General features: G+C 36.0%; 1 protein-coding gene across 20 annotated transcripts in view; it reads right to left on the bottom strand.

Moving 5' to 3' along the window:
• SLC4A7 (solute carrier family 4 member 7) overlaps window positions 1-17,249 on the bottom strand; it is a 100,499-nt gene that overhangs the window by 19,976 nt on the left and 63,274 nt on the right. For all 20 annotated transcript variants that reach the window (XR_005626952.1, XR_005626951.1, XR_005626964.1 and 17 more), the window contains 12 exons: window positions 16,977-17,134; window positions 14,932-15,019; window positions 13,237-13,383; window positions 11,772-11,875; window positions 10,117-10,291; window positions 7,531-7,664; window positions 6,725-6,970; window positions 4,209-4,314; window positions 3,442-3,603; window positions 2,403-2,516; window positions 1,788-1,949; window positions 1,291-1,542 (listed from right to left, as the gene is read on the bottom strand). Coding sequence is in view for 17 of the 20 variants with exons in the window: in XM_039703811.1 (XP_039559745.1) it covers window positions 1,291-1,542; window positions 1,788-1,949; window positions 2,403-2,516; window positions 3,442-3,603; window positions 4,209-4,314; window positions 6,725-6,970; window positions 7,531-7,664; window positions 10,117-10,291; window positions 11,772-11,875; window positions 13,237-13,383; window positions 14,932-15,019; window positions 16,977-17,134 (1,848 nt within the window). In the remaining 3 variants the exon portion in view is untranslated. The remainder of the gene's footprint in view (window positions 1-1,290; window positions 1,543-1,787; window positions 1,950-2,402; window positions 2,517-3,441; window positions 3,604-4,208; window positions 4,315-6,724; window positions 6,971-7,530; window positions 7,665-10,116; window positions 10,292-11,771; window positions 11,876-13,236; window positions 13,384-14,931; window positions 15,020-16,976; window positions 17,135-17,249) is intronic.

The following is a 17,249-nucleotide window of genomic DNA, read 5'->3' as shown; positions in this document are numbered from 1 at the left end:
CTTACTTCTTTTGAACAATAACAGTCATTCACACTGAAAAACATTTCTTAAAGAGCAAGGAGTAATAATTCCATTCCTATTACCCTGAGCCATAAACAAAAATGCATTAGTTTCTAAGAATAAAAAGTTAGAATATGGGCTTTAAAACACTTTACTTCAGCAACAAGTTTTAGTTGCTTTTAGTTTTTGCTTTTGAGCAACAGTAAATCTATGTCAGTGTTTCTGCTTTTGATTCTGATAATTCACATTATACAGCTGAGCTCTTGGTAACTTTTTAATGAGAGATTGTCAAATCTGAATACTTTTTTAGTAACTGCTATGGCCTTATTCTTTACAGACCTTTTCATTCTTTAATAGACATACAAATGCTCAACTACTTAAAATTTATAATACATAACTACTTATTAAACTATAGCTGCATGTTTACAGGATAATTCTTTCCCATTATCTAAATTTGGGAAGCTGCATTTATTATGAAATTACTTGAGATCTGTCTTTGTTTAAACAGACTTTTACAAAGTTCTTTAGAAATACAAGCAGTTATGCAATATCTACATTTCTGGCAACAAAAAGATAGTTCTTTCATTTCTCCTTTTAACTACTGGATTTGAAACAACAAAGTAGAAGTTGAACAGATTAAGTAAATCTGAGCAAAATCCAACTGAATTAACTCATTTTCTTCCCACAGAGTCATTGAAAGGTCACTAGGGATATAAATTAGGAGATAAAGTGTAATCTGATGCTACAACATGACCTGAAAAATCACCATTATAGTGTGATGATATATAAAATAATCTTGACACTCTAAAAATCAAATTAAGTTTAGTAAGCGGAAGAAGAAGTGAAAAATGTAATCTCTCCCTTTTAAAGCAATGTTTCTGCTCCTTCTGCTACACTATATTACTTCTGCTCAAGTAATTTATTATCACACTCCTTTTCTCTCTCAATTTAAGCACTCACATAAAACTGCAGTTTTTAGGTACCATGAACTCAAGAAACTACAAAAGAGCTGACAAGAAAATCAGGTAACACAGGAAAAGGTTGCTTTCTTCACTACTCACTACATTCCTAGCTTTCTCAGATTTCATTTTCTTGCATCCTTCCAACATTGTTTCTATTCAACTAATATCTGTTGCTAAAAAAGCAATTTGAGAATTAGTCCAGGCATCTTACTTAACATAAAAGAACATAAATATCTTGCCTAACATAAAAGAACTTTCTTGCATTATGAAATGCTAAATCACAACATCAAAAGCACAAAGAAAATATTTTAGAAAAACTCTCTTTTACCTTTAACACAGAGGTCATGGACACTGACATCCCCATCAGCACAAAAATCATCAATCCTGTCACTCGCTGCTCCCGGATTCCCAAAAACTTTGGTTGTTCTCCTGGTGCTGAGCATTCAGATTCAACTTTCAGGCTGTTAACATGACTTATAGACAGGACAGTTGCAGCAACAAACCACGGTAAGCCCATGATAGAACATATTCCCAACATAATACCAACCATGAGCAGATCAAGATGATAACCACAGCCTTTCTGTAAAATTAAGCAAACAAATAACTTGAAAACTTTTATATTTACATGATCATACTTCTAACTCAGCAGGTAAATAACCTACAACTACAAAAGTCAGATACTTTGAGAGTATCCACAAAATTATATTTGTTCTTTATTAGTCAATTTATATTTAGCAGCTGATGGTGATTTCACAAATTTGCAGAACGAATCTGATTTTAAGGAAATCTGACTTACACAACGTCAGACTTCTGTAAAAAGTTTACCTTCAGTTTATGCTCTTTCCTGTTTATAATAACAGCTGTTATTTGTTGATCCATGAAAATGAGAATGGTACAGAGTAAAGCAGGAAGAGCAGCAATCAAGAGTGTCCACCAAGGATTGCCTCCAAGAGGATCTATGAACCATCCTCGATCTTTTCGGGTGGGCTGAAAAAAAGACACCAACCCATCAACAATGAGAATTAAATTACTAAAATAGACTGCAGATTTTATTATTAGAAACAGTTTCAATGAACAATAGGTCAGTCTCTTAAGTATATGTTTAGGTCGTTTTCCAAAGGCTTTGACCAAAAGACTGACTTAGTAGCTGTTACAGGTGAACATGACATTTATACAGAAAAAATTAAAACAAATCCATTTGATTCCTTCACTTTGTACATTTACACAAAGAATGCTTGCCTTTCAGTAATAATGTAAGACACAAATTTTTCTGTCAGATAAGACATACATCCAAAACAGGAAACAGAAACTACTTGATCAACTACATTGTAATAAAAAAAAAAAAAGAAATTGCTGTTTCTATACAACTTGATTGTTCTACTGTTCATAAAACTTCAATAATTTTAAAAGTTATGTCTTTCAAAAGGTTTTGTTTCTTACTTCAAACTTCTCTGGAACGTGAAGCTTAGGAGAAGGTACTCCTACAAGATAGTCAATCAAAACCATGATTACTATGGTCAGAAATACTGCAAAGTCGCTGATGGTGGAACGCACCTATAAAGAAAAGACTTATGTTAAATCTTGCTTTTTCACCATTATCATTTGCATGTGTAAGACAACTTTCTCCCCTACAAGAAGTGAGGTTTATTTATATTATACTACACCACTGAACATTATCTATTTTTTCTTGTTACTTTAAGCTGCCTGCCAGCATAGTATGAAATTGCAGAAGACAAGAATTCTGCACAGCTGTACACTCATTTAAAAGTGGTCTACTGCAAGAGGCAAATTACTTTAAACAACTCCATCATCTTCCTTCACCTCTCAATCCCATTAGGAAGCTCAGCCATCACAGCTAGCCCCGGTACAGTAGGTCAGTAATATTCATACTTTCATATTTTAATCTACAGGAGGCGGATAATTTGCAATACATTCTTATTATCAAAGATAACTTTATTAAACATTAGGAAGACATTACAGGGACAACCTGAGGTTTATAACAGATCTAATCACTCCATTTTGCCTAGCAGAAGTTACATAAATCAGTCTAAAAAGAATCATCACATTAACATCTATTAGAAATAGTAATCCCCTGAGGAACCACTGAAAACCCAATAAACATCAGTAGTTTGGGAAAAGTAATTAAGTGTTTTGTATGGCTATGTGAGGAGAGGAGAAGCATAATTGTTTCTACTAATGATACCTGGCAATACTGATTAATGTGAGGAGATGGACTGCTTAGATCTTTCAAAGTTTAGAATATCTTTTTGTAACTCTACAAAAATAAAGAATAAACTCTGAATTTTCTGCAGATGATTTCCTTCCTCAAATGTCCTAAATTTTGTAATTATTAGCTGAATTTTGGGTTTTAATTTCCTTTCTTGTCTTAAAAGAAATCTCTCAAGACAGAATTCAACATTAAAGTATACCACGGTATATATTACAAGGTAACAATAGTCTACTCTCTAATCAGAATTACCTTAGTTGGGAAATAGCGTTTGGTCTTGAATTTCTTAAGGAAAGAGGAGAGGAAAAATGTTGCAAAAAATAGTATGACAGACCAGAAGAGAACATCTGGAATATATGGTCCGTGATGGCCACAAGCTGATCCACGAAACACACCATGATATTCTAAACATTCCTGCAAAGAGAAAAACTCTTTGTATGTCTATGTTTCATTAATTCAGCACATTAAACCAAGCTTCCAACTCTTCTACACAAAACACATTTGAGAAAGTTCATAATTCCAAAAAGGAGGCTCTTTGCATCATCACTACCTCACCCTGAAAAAGCCAGACATGTGCTCTTTGTTCCAGGAAAGCCACAGTAGCCACCACCACCCTGATTATTTCAGGATGCCAAAATGCTGGGAGATGCCCAAGAAGAAACAACTTATTTACAGACACATTACTTTTATTCTGGTTTTGAAAGCATTGAAAGACTGCCCTGCAGGAAGATTACTGTGGTGCCTAAGAACATTAAGGTGGCTACCTCAAGCAGACATTTATATTAGCATTTATTTCTCTGGACTCACTCATCTAGTCGTCTACACTGACTGTGTAAAGCCTTATGGAAGAAATTAAGAGAGTTCAAAAATACAGTTTTAAGGAAAACAGTCCAAGTTCAGTTAAAAAAAGAAATCTGATGAAAAAATGTTAATAAAAATGGTACCGTGCAGGTGTTTATTTTTTATTAATATGCACATACACACACCCAGACACATACACATAGCTTCCAGATACTCACAGAAACTGTAAGATTATTCCATGCTATATTTTCACCAGACTTATTCATAGTCTTCCACACACGCAATGTTTCATTGCTTGGTTTCTCAGGCTGAGAACACACACATCTGAAGGGAAGAAGAAAAGTTTATATACTTTTAAGCTCTATGTGCCAAAATCTAGCAATTTGAAGTAAATTCAAAAATCCTGAAGAGTTGAAACCAGAGTTTATCCCAAACTATTATGGAAGAAACAGACTACAAGGCTTTTCCTCACATCACATGACCTAGGATTATCGAGAGGGTGGGGGAAATGAAGAACCAGGTCACCCTCAAGTAAGACACCATGTTTGAGTATATAGTGAGCTAATTGAAGATATAAATGCTTACAATGCTCAGCTTTAAAGGAATTGTATACATACTTTTTAGCAATATTTTTGTAGAAGTAAAAATGCCCCTCCCTATTGCAGCATTTTGCCAACTTGCACTGCAGAATCCTTTCTGTCAGACAGGTTGAGAGGAGTACACATCAGATGAAAAAAAAACCAAAGCACAATGGACTGAATATTGATTTAATACTTGCACTGCAGAATCCTTTCTGTCAGACAGGTTGAGAGGAGTACACATCAGATGAAAAAAAACCAAAACACAATGGATTGAATATTGATTTAATGGGATGTTTTCAAATAAAGCTATTCAAGTACACCAACTGGTAAGCTTAACATGTAAACATTTATGTAGAAGAGGAGAAAGAGGTAGTAAGCAAGAAATAACTCTCCTTTTTCTATGAGATTCGCTAAAGACACTGAAAAAAACCCCTGAACCATGGAAGGGAAAACCTGCATCCTGGTGGTGTGAAGGTAAAGAAGGAAAAAACATTAAATACACATGGGCAAAAAGAATTTGCAAAGCACGGAGTCTGGGAAATTCAGAAAATACTAAGTAAAAATATTTTCTTTTGTTAACTGAATTCTAAACTACCAGCAATAGGAAATGGGAAAGGAGTGGAAAGCAGTAGCTCCTACAAAGCAGTTGTTGCCAACACAGAATCATCAGAAGAGAAAGGAATTGCAACAATAAGCATGATGAGACAAATAATAATTAGTTGTTGGTCAAGGCAGCAACACAAACAAGCACACTGAAGGAAGACTTGACAAATTTCTCAACAAAGGCAATGAAGATAAAGTATGTCACCAAGTAGATAAGCAGAAATCCAGAAAGAGAAATAAAAAAACCCCACACCCAGAGAAAATGTAAGAGTATTTGAGATTGTCTTGTGGCTCAATTAACTGAACATGCTTGTTCTGCACCCTTTTCCCCACTGGGGGTTACAGAGTGGGGAGAAAATGAAAGGGAAATGAGGAAGAAAGCAATTGTGAACAGCTGGATCTCTTACAGCTTTGTGAGAGAAAAAATGCAGGACAAACCCAAGCTGAACCCCGTGGCATGTCCCAAAAACCACAGAGCTAAACCAAATTAAAATCCCACCTTCCCGTCTCCACCCTCATGGCCTGCCTGTGGCAAAACACAATCAGGTGGCAAGTGCCCAAAGACCTACAGTACAGTTTCTGCATCCCAGTGGATTGAACATGTCCACAGAAGTCCAGTGAGGACCCAGAGCCACTACAACTGAAGGATGAGCAGTGAGTAGGAAGGGAAAAATAAGGAAATGAGTGTCCTCCCACAGCCCACTCCTCACAATGTGGCCTGGTCTTAAAGCTGTTAAGACAGGAAAATGAGTGTACATGTCAAGTGTGAATGGAACACAAGAAGCAGTCTGACAGGGTGTTTGGTCATTCCCCCTGGAAGAAAGTACCGAAGAAGCACTGAATGAGAAAAGTGAGCAGAGATCTTGGAGGGGAAACACAATAGTGCAAAAACTTGTTTTGACCCTGCTAGAAGTCACCCTGTGTGCAAGATGATCACTGTCCTGGCCAGGCAGAGCAGCTGCCCAGCAGGACACTGAGTATTCAGCTCTCCAACTAGGGAATGATTGCCCCAGTGCAACAAGCAGGGACCCTCACTCCAGGTGCACAGACATGACCTTGTTGGGGGTCCCTCACCCACACTGTGACCACACAGGTATAACTGAACTTGGAAGATGCACATCTCCAATAGGAGGGAAGCACTAACATTTAAATTATTTCATTTCAACTATGAGAAATGAGCAGTTTTCTCTGAGCAACAGTGAGCAGTATCTTCATCTGGCAGGTGTGAGCTGGTAACCCAACGCATCCAATTCAATGAAACTATACTTCCTAGATGTAGCAAGGCAAAAGTCCTGTTCTGACCTTTAGTAAAGCTATATTAAAGCAGGCTTTGCCACAGCCCCTTATCCCTTCCAACCACCCATAGCTAACACAGAAAATTCAATTTCACAGCATCCTGAATAGAATTGTTTTGATGTTTCTCATGCCCAAACCACCCCTAGCATTCCTCCTACCCTTCCTGGAAGTAGCACTCACTGTCATTCAGTAAACAATATGTCTCTCTATATGTCCCTATTTATTTCATTAACAGATAGTAACCTGGTACTTACGAATATGAAGTCAGTTTATTCAAATCATTGTGCATATTGAAGGGATACACTTCCCCCAAATGGACAAGCTTTTCCAATGCCTCGTAAATAAATATGATGCATATGAGTGCTGCAAAAGCTTCCTCAGTAAATCGAGTGATGTAGCACACAAGGCTGCTGGCATCTGTGGCTACAAGCACAATGCATAGAAATGCAGTCCACAGACCAATGCTAGTTCGCAGGGAGAGGTAGGAAAGACCATAATCCCTGTGTGAAGAAAGAAACAAAAAGCATTAACTGAGCCAAAACCCACCTGTATTACATTCTATTTGAAAAGACACTGAGGCCAAGCTTTATAGGTATTCAGCACTTTTCTCATGCTTGATATTAGCTTTGAAGGAAGCAGAAATTTTTTTTTGTCTCATCTCCCACCAAAGCAAAGCAACACTGCAAGGTGTTTCTAGGATTGACAGTGCAACTACCTAGCTTGGGAAGCATCATGGGGATGGGTCTCTCCAGAGCTACCCAGATGGTTTCTCCTAGAGGGTAGATCGATCTCTGCTTTCCCCTGCAGAAGCAAAGCCAACAACTTCACACAGTCAGAATATAACTTTTATTTGAGTCCTTGCCACTTCTTATCACTGATTTTCTCATTCAAGTTTGCCAGTGCCTCAAAGCTTTACCAAACCATATTAATTTCTCAGTCTCTTGCCACTGTATTTACCTTCAAGGACATACACATTTACTGCACATCTGTTTTCAATCCCAGCTATTGTAACAGGCTAGAATGTTAAAAAGTGCATCAAGCCAATACAAATATCACTTACCTGCAAAATTTAAATAATATTTTTTCAAATACTAGAACTGGTCCTGTGCTTCCCAAGATAGTAAGTGGTTGCCCAGCAAAGAGAGAATAGGCAATCCCAGTTAATGAGGCTCCAAAGAGAGACTCTATTGCACTCTGTTTGGGGGAAAAAAAAACCGCTGTAACTTTGCTGCCTTTCAAGTTAGCATTTACCATAATATCTTCATAAATACAGCTTTAAGATGCATTAACTTAGAAACAAGACAAATGTAAACACATTGCAATTAATATCCATGTTTGAGACAAGAACAACTTAACACTGTTTTGCAGTGACAATACCATGGACAAGATTTTGAAAACTTCACCCCTGAGGAACATAAAGTCATCCAAAACCATGAGAACAAGTTACTAGTCCTGCTAGCTCTGGAGGAAAAGCATACCAACAATTATACAAATTCACAAAAAAAAAAAAAAAAAAAAAACCAAAAAAAAAAAAAAAAAAAAAAAAACCCCCGCCTAAACTAAAACAAAAAAACCCCAAACAAACAAATATGAAAATAGTTACTCAACATGTTGTTTACAGAAAGAATTAATGGTCTCTGTAAAGAAAACCGATATTTGTATTGCACCATACCTACAGTGTACTGTATCAAACCTGCATCAGTCAACCAAGCATTACAAAAGAAAGAAAGAAAGAAAAAAAAAAAAAGAAACCAAGCTGACAGGCAAAGGTGCAGGGGAAATTACTGAAGAAGAATATTGGTTTATGTATACATGACACCAAAAATAGATGAGCAGTAAACCAATGTCCCACCTGGTAATGCATTTCTTTTCAAGGAATTAAGGTATCTACTTCAGTCCTTGAATTACGTGTTTCCCTGTAATATTTTCTGCCAAAAATACCCAGTTACAATGCACCTCAAAAGAGAGAGGCCAGAATTTTAAATACTAAAATTATATTAAATTTACTTGAAAACAGTTAATTACACCACCTACCACTATGAGAAGTCATGGATTACAGATTCCTGTAATGGAATTACAGTGTTCCTGGTGGAACTTTAAAGCATTTGCTATTTTGAAATTATGCAAACCTAAGAAAACAGAATTCTTCAAACTTGAGCTCCAATTCAGGAAAGCATCTGAAAATGGTCAAAATGATTTGCTGAACTGGGCTATTAAAAATGAAAATGAGTCCTTTGTTCATAACATTAAGAAAAAAAATAATTCCAGTCTCTCGTTCTATTACCTTCAAATTAGTGGTTTTGGTTAGTCAATGCATTAACCTTGGGGCTCTCAGTCAGGGTGGCAGGGACAGGAGCACTGTGGAGGTGATGGCCTCTGAGAATGCGAGGGAAGGTTTCAAAGACAAATTGTGTACCTTACAATGTCAGCTACTGTGCTTGAACATGTGTGTGCAGTTACTAAATGTTTTATTCAATGATGCACACCAAGTATCTGAAGGCAGGAACAAACCCGCATACAATTCCAGATAGCTAAAAGAAAGAAGGTGTTTGAGAATCAAGCTTTGAAAGGAGGGTAGTTTCATTATTATACATGTACATTCAAAAGTTGCATTATCATTTTAGTAATCATTCCTACATTTACAGTGGGGAAACCAACACACAGAAAAGACGTAATTGATTTCTGTATTTTCTATCAGCTTGAAGTTCTACATCAATTAACAAATATTTGAATCAACAGCAATAATTGAAAGATATAAAATAGTTAACTAATTTTTAATATAGTACCAGCTTAAAATTTTTCATTAAGTATCAAGAATTTTGTAACATTGTAAGTTTCAACAGCATCTTAGCATTTGTAAAGATATGTCTGAATACATCCTTCCCTCCCACAAAAGGACAGAGCCTTGTTTCTTTGTGATAGATTTAAAAACAGAAAATACACTTCAAACTCATTTACTCATAAGCCAATTGACACTAAGTTACTAACACTGCTGATATTAAGTAACTCTTCCCTGCTTCAAAAACTGATGTGCAATAATATCCTGGTGAAAAGGTGCTGGTATTATCTACTGCCCAACATAAAACTACCAAAATTTTGTGGTTTACATTAGAATCATTTACAATGAAGAGTATTTTCTGCTGATAAACCTCAAACACTTATTTTATTGTGAGCAACATATGTATTAGTGCAAACACAAACACATCCTGTCAGTTTCATAAATGGACTGCTGGCATTATCATCCTCATAGGCCTACTAATCAAGGCCCGTACATATTCGTGGTATCCACCTTGAGCCTCTGACTTTGCCTGAAGTAGGCCCAGTGGGATGGTGCACCTTTACTGCTATTTATTACTCTAAAGCAGCCAAAAAGAAGGCAATGCAAGCCTTTTCTCAATTCATGAAGCCATTCATCCAATAAGGCAGGATAAACATTTTTACCTCCCCTGTGCATCTTCTCCTGTTCACATAGGTTCCCCACATTTTCCATAGCAATTACCTTTTGGGGAAGATCTGCTTTGGGGCAGGCTAATCAAGTGCTGTGGGTAAATTCTTCAAATACAAGTATAAATAAATGAGACAAATGCACACAGTGACTTGCCTCTGAAGGTCTAAGAGCCTGGCCGCTACCATTCTTTGTACTCACTATTCTGCCTTGTGTAGCTTCTCCCAGGAGCCCTCCAAAAGTGATTACAGGAGACATACAGGCACAGTATAGGAAAAGAATCGAGGCCAGGCACTGCAGGCTTAATGCATCCTTGAAGTCACTCAAGAAAAAAGGTGCTTTCCTTTTGATGTCAAGTATCAAACCACCAAAAAGCCTAAATAGGTGAGATGAAACTCGTCAAACTGTACACTAAAGGATTCTAGCTAGTTTAAAACTATGGGCTACACATGACTGCCAGTGCCTATTGCCGGCACAAATTAGCTATTTCATAATCCAGATTAAAGCATAACAATTAAAAACGTCAATGAGAATCTTATCTATTCCAACTCAGCAGTATTCCAAATATAATCAAGCAGGTTACCCACATTTTTAAAAGCTGACTGTTTCTTTTAATATATGGGCTAGATACTGAAAAAAATAACTTTGCAAACAATTTCACCTAAATGATGCTTTAAGTCAAATCTGTCTTATGATATTCCAAACAACAGAACAGAGAAATATGCTAAACCTCAACCAAGATCACTGCATTATGATATTACAATATTACTACTCCAACATACAGTTGTAGCATTTTATTTGAATTCACTACACACATATTATTAGGTCAATAAATAAATTTAGGTCTATCATTTTTAACTGTGTTCCTATCTTAGTTCAACTCCGTAAGTTATTATCAAGAATTTAGAAGTCAATTTTAAAAAAAATCTTAAAAACTCAAAAAAATAGACATTAATTTGCATTTAGAAATATTTTTTTTAATTTTTTAATTATTAAAAAACCCCAAGCACTACTAAGAAAAAGAAAAGCCTTATCTATGGATAATTTTGTGAGCAGAAATGAATTTTTCAGCTCCACATGCCGTCTATAAAAACAATAAAAGGTAATTATAAAAAAAACCACAATAGTAAAAATCAACACAAATGTTGTAAAGTCTTTCTTGCAAATGTATTAAAAAGATGCATTTGATTTGGAAGTTTATTATTCTGGGAAATAAAAACACTACATATATTCCAAAAGTTTTCAGTTGATTTAATCTCTACTCTCAGATATTAAAGTTTAATCATAACCAGGTATTTCCAATGCTGGAGGACTTCTTTAGCAAATAGTTTAGAATTAACAGAGAACAATAATAACTGAAAGGAATTCCTTCAATTTTATTTTATCTCTATAAGAAACCTGAACAAAACCCAAAGCTAACCAATACCAAACTACTTTTTTGCCACTTTTCATTACTTATTTTTCCATCTCACATACGCCTAATAAAAGAGATTCACATAATGGGATTTTTTAGTACCTAGCCCAACAGTGAAAATTGCATATTCCTGCTGTAATTATGATAATTGCATGCTCCTAAAGATTAAAATTTAAAACCCAACTTTTACAAGTCAGTTAGTTAAATTAGGCAGCATCTTATGTGAAATCCTTCGCAAATGTGTTGAGAAACATTGCCAGAGGCTTGAAAATACTTTAAGCAGATTGGCACTTACAGGCAAGAATCCAACACTTGAAAAGGACAAAGGATGTGCTCTGACACTTGTACCGTGATTTTTTAATGTTTAAATGTCAATCATTAAGATGAAGATTTATCACTTTTATTTCATTATGGAAGTTCGCATTTAGGGAAGTGAACACACCTTCCAGTTCTCTGAAGTTCAGGTCCAGCATGATGGCCTTCTTCTTTAAGACCCTCTCCTGTGGGAGTAGATCCATTTGGAAATTTAGGTGCCTTCCTTTTCTCCTACAGAAGGGAGATGGGGCAGGGGGGGAAGAAAGAAAGGGAAAAAAATACTTTGAGACTGTTTTTACACTAAAAGCTATAATTAAAACAGAGCATGCACAAATTCTATGTCTTCCACACCCTTTTTCACATTCCCAGCTCATCAGCAGTCCTCCATTTTCCAAACTGATCTTTTGTTGAGTACAGATGACTAGAACTGTACAACACCACCCAGAAGACCTTATTAGTACCTTGCTCAAGAGTATTAAACTTCCCCGTACCGACAAGAAATACATTCCTGAGACACAATGAAACAAAGCCTAGATTTTCAACATACAGTAGAAGCTCAACCATGAGACAAATCTTTAGATACTTCTTTCCTTCAATCATTTCCAGAGCAGAAACATGTACCAGGAACTGACCTCTTTTTATGAATACAGACAGTATTTAGTTGAACTATAAATGAGAAGTAATTCCCCTGCTGAGCAAGCTGCTTACTAGCTCCTCATAAATTTTTCAGCTGAGCCTGCCTTCCAAAAAACCCCGAGCCCAGCTTATTTTGGAAACAAGTTACATGGTAACCTCAGGCTATTCATGAACAGACTGCACTGCTGTTACCCCATTCTATTCCACCCACTCTGTCAAACCACCACACAACTCAACACCAATGTCAATCTTCTGAGCTCTGGTCTCTCCCCAGGTTTTCATCCTGGAGGCCCAAATTCCTCTAAGCTGTAAGGAGGAAAGAGGGGAAGAAAATCTCTCCAAGGCCCCACTTTCCTTAGCTCTCATTCTAAGCCTGCATCATCACAACTGAGCAGTATGATTGAGTTTTATCTATTTCATAAACATTCTTTTAACAGTATATGCTACACAAAACACATTTAACACTGTAATGAATGCTGCAAGCAAACAGAAGTTCTTACAATAATTAAAATACTCTTGCTGACCATTGCTAGACTTCTCGTAGAATTAGGTAACATGAACTCAAGTACAATTTCTTACCAATCCTTCTAGTTCTCACATGAACTCATTTCAGCATTTCAAAAGGAAATATTGTAAACAAAATTAACAGCATAGCAGAAAGCTGATTAATGCCTTTTCCGCCTTTGTTTGTTTTTTTTTTGGTAGCTTCAATGGACAATCTGCTTTTTCTTGCAAAATGGATGTGGGGACTTTCCTGATGCTTTACAGCCATCTGGATAGGAGCCAGCAGTGTGGCCAGGTGGCCAGAAAGGCCAATGAGATCTTGGCATATGTCAAGCAGCGTGTAGCCAGCAGGATGAGGGCAGTGATTGTCCTCTGTACTCAGCAGTTCAAACCCTATGTTCAGTTTAGGCCCCCTCACTACAAGACAGAGTGGACCTTTTTTCCCCTTTTACCTGGGAAGGAACGCTTTTTGGTGGCTCAATTCGTATAGATGGATCCCACTCTCCTGGAGGCAGGACTGTCACTTGGTCTAAAAACTCATCAATTCCTGACAACAAATCATTTCGGTCTTTTGCTTTATAGGCAACATCATGGAAAACCTACAAGAAGAAAGTACTCAACACTCATTTTTATTTTTTTTGTCTGAAAGAGAAACTGATTATCATTATATAATTATTACTCTTGATTAAAAGGCATGGAAAATATTTTGTAGGTCCTCAAAAGTTTGGCTTTTACTCTACTTACATACTTTTAAATTAAAAACTACTAGTATGCACATTCCTATGGATCATAAGACATGGAAGTTTTATCTTCAAACTCAAAACTAATATCGAGTTAATTTTTAAAATTAAATGAAAAGTTAATCTTCAATACTCAGGACATCAAATTCATGTACTATTGTCTGAATGATTCTGCCCTACAGCCACTGTACCACTATGCTGTGCTAAATCATGACAAAAAAATACTTGAAATAAGCTTCAAACCAAACCACAAGTTTTTATTAAGAATGCATCTTCATACATCTACCTTAATTAAATTCAGAAGACTACTTAAAAAGCACATGTAAGCAATGTACTAAAAAACCTATACCCTTTTAGACTACTACAACATGAACTCCAAGATACATTTTATATACATAGAGAAAAAAAATGCTATTTTGCTATAAAAAACTGCTTGCAGAAGATGACCCTAAATTGTTCTGTACATTTGAAACCTGATCTGTTTTTCTCCAAATACCATTAAATCTGATCATTAAATATTCTAATCTTAAAATAGATCTCTGAAGTCTACTCAGGTCTTTTTAGACTATCAAATAATTGATTTTTTTCCATTTTAGTGATCTAGAATATTGCTAAAAATCATATCAGCCTATCTAAAAAAGATCAGAAGCTGCAACTAAGGGTTTTAATATTCAATTCTCACACTAAACAAAAACTGTATTCACACACTTGTTACCAATTGCAAAATGACAAATTTCTAGTTTACATTACCAAACTTCAAATTGTTCTATAATAAAAAGTACTGGCATTTTTGCTAGATAAACTTAAAAATTATCAGCAATTCAGTAGGTGGCGCTCAATGTGAAGTCAAAATTAAAACACCCTAATTTTGCTCAGTAAGACAGCAACACTCTTATAAAGTCTTGGCTCCCTCCTGTCGTCTTTAAAACCAATAGGGCTCCAAGCATATGACTTCAAAAGGCTATTAGAATTATTATTTTATGTATTTGACCTTGCTTAGATTAAAAGAAAAGTCTATGATAACTCAATTGCATGCATTTTTAAAATTTTGTGTCCTGAGTATCTGCACAACTGCTTCTGTCCTTCCTGACATACAGTGGTTCATTTCAAATGCAGTTTTATTTAATAGTTCTGTTAACCAATTTAAGACAAAAATGAAATCTATACATCAAAGCCAATTTTTTTCTCAGAAATACACTTAGGATTTCTTCAAGACAGACAAGGAAGGAAGTTAAATTACCGCTATCTACTTCACTAACACAAAAAATAATTAAGTTTACAGTTCTTACTTCAACTAGTTTGAGGAGGTTTTTTCTTTAACCTGCAACTCCAAATCATTTACTGAAATCAGTGGGTAAATACATCAATCTAGACTTTAACTACAAGCATTTAAAACAGATCACTCACGTCATCTGTCATAAGTGTGGCTATTGATCGTCCAATTTCATGGTACTGCGGAGCTTTTCCTGCTGGTCCCAGCAACAAAAACAAAAACCTGTGAAGAAAGTAATACAGATGACTATGGCTGATTCATCAGCATATATTCAAGAGGGGGTCTTTCAAATTAATGTCTGAAGAAAATTTATTGGTACTTTAGTGAAAGTAAAAATACCATTTTCACCGCTTCAGATCTTAAAAGACTGCTGCAACACTGTGAAAAGATTCAGCTTCAAGTCATTACTGTAAGGAATTCAAATCCTGAGCCAAAATTACTCAGATATCTTCTTAATTAAGCCTAATTTTTCCACTTCTTATAATGCCTTAAACATTGTAAAAATCCACAGACGAGCTCAATGAATATTTCCCCTGGATTCTAAACCTTTCTGACATTCAGTAGCAAAGTCTTCTTAAGTGGCAGCCTAGGAGCTCTCTGGCCTGTCCTACATTTTTTGATGACCACCTTTTCATGGGAGTTCAACCCCCTCACCTGCTGTGACTGGGCATGGCACACAGAGGATGCACCTACTGTACTTCTTGCAGTACACTTGGGCATACTCATCTAGTCATATCCTAGTCTTGTGTCAGTGCAAAGGAAGGGGCTTGGGTATCTGAACACCTATAAAAGCAAGTGACGTTCTGGGAAACTGATCCAATCTGGGGGTTGGGTCACAGCATATATTGGCAGATCCTTGCGCAGTAACAGTGCCTAACATAAAACTCACCAAAACCTTCAACAGGTATAACATTTTATAAATTCAAAAGGATACAAACCAAAAATGAACCTCAGCAATTTTTTTCATAACCTTCTTCTTGTTTTTAATGAAAATGACATTCCCAAGCACAACACATCTGAAAAAAGCAGTCCTTTCTTTCAAGTCATTGTACAAAAGGTTCACTTCTGTCTCCTTTGCAAGTTTACTACCCTAACTGAAACCAAGAGTGCATCTTCAGAATCCAAGTATGCTATTCCAGATCTGCAAGTCTATACCATTCTGAAAAACTTATTACAGAATAATTTTAGCTACAGTAATCAGCATGCAGAAATTTTAGAATTTCCCAACAAACACTATGAGCACTCCTGTCAACTACTCTCCAAAAATTCTCACATATATGTATTTTTGCCCTTCAATAGAGTGTATAAGCTGAAAATCACTTAGAGAAACAAACACTTTGATAATTTTAAAACATTAAAAGTCCACCAAAAAACATAGATACAAATGTATGCCAAACACCACAGAACAGCCCACTACATCAATGTGCACAGAAAATGAAGTGTCAGCTATGATGATTGATGAAATGATCTTCTACCTTCATCATGAGACCTGTATTTTGATATTTTGAACATCTGTGGTAAACATACCCGCAGTATACTGGTGAGATTCTTGGGTTTGGGGGAGCAGGGGTGACTGCACCAGGCTGAATAGCACATTGCAGACTGAAAACTGCTTCTATGTATTAGCTGCAGATTGACTACTCCAATGCCAATCATGTAGATTTGGGCATACAATAAAAAATTGGTTTTTCACCACCTAAGTCATTCATATGCAGAGCATTTGTATAAGAAGAGCAGATGTTCAGATTAGACACACCTTCAGACTTAGTGTGCTCTTCCCCACTGACAAGCTGTGTCACACCAAAGGGAACTGTAACATCTTCATACCCATCTTCAAAATGTCAACACAAACTTGGAAGACTCATTGCTTTTACTTCAAATCAGCTTTCAGTTTCAAATCCTGCACTTGCTTAAGACAGCACCTTTACATGTATATAGATGCATATATGTATGTGTGTGTGTATACAGAGATATATAAAAAGATATATAATGCACTCAGAAAGTTTTGTGGCAGATCTAATTCCTTCAAATTTTGCAGCAAATGACTGACATAATGTTAAATAAAACTCTACATTTTTGAGCTTAATACAGTATATATAAAAATGTACAGCTATTTGAGATCTTAAATAGTATTATCTTATTGCACAAGTAAAGCCAGACTTTCCAGGCATTTATTTACCGTGTAGGAACCGGAACCTCTGTGAGACCCGAGAGAAGCACAGCAGGGGAGAGCCTCACAAAAGCAATAATAGGTCTTTCTAAAAAATCTACTTCTCCCACTAACACATTTGATGCTTCTGCTCCTGAAGGAATTTTCCTCATGAAGTTCATATCAACCTATTCATACAAAGATGAAACAAGTGTTTAATCCCTCACATTTCTTAGCAGAAATTCCATAACATGTTTATCAGAATTTACATGACATTTATGCTACAAAGAAAAATTAAAAAGC

Source organism: Passer montanus, unplaced genomic scaffold (assembly GCF_014805655.1).
Source record: "Passer montanus isolate IOZ18808 unplaced genomic scaffold, ASM1480565v1 scaffold10, whole genome shotgun sequence".
Lineage (NCBI taxonomy): Eukaryota > Metazoa > Chordata > Aves > Passeriformes > Passeridae > Passer > Passer montanus.
This window is presented reverse-complemented; position numbering and strand designations above follow the sequence as displayed.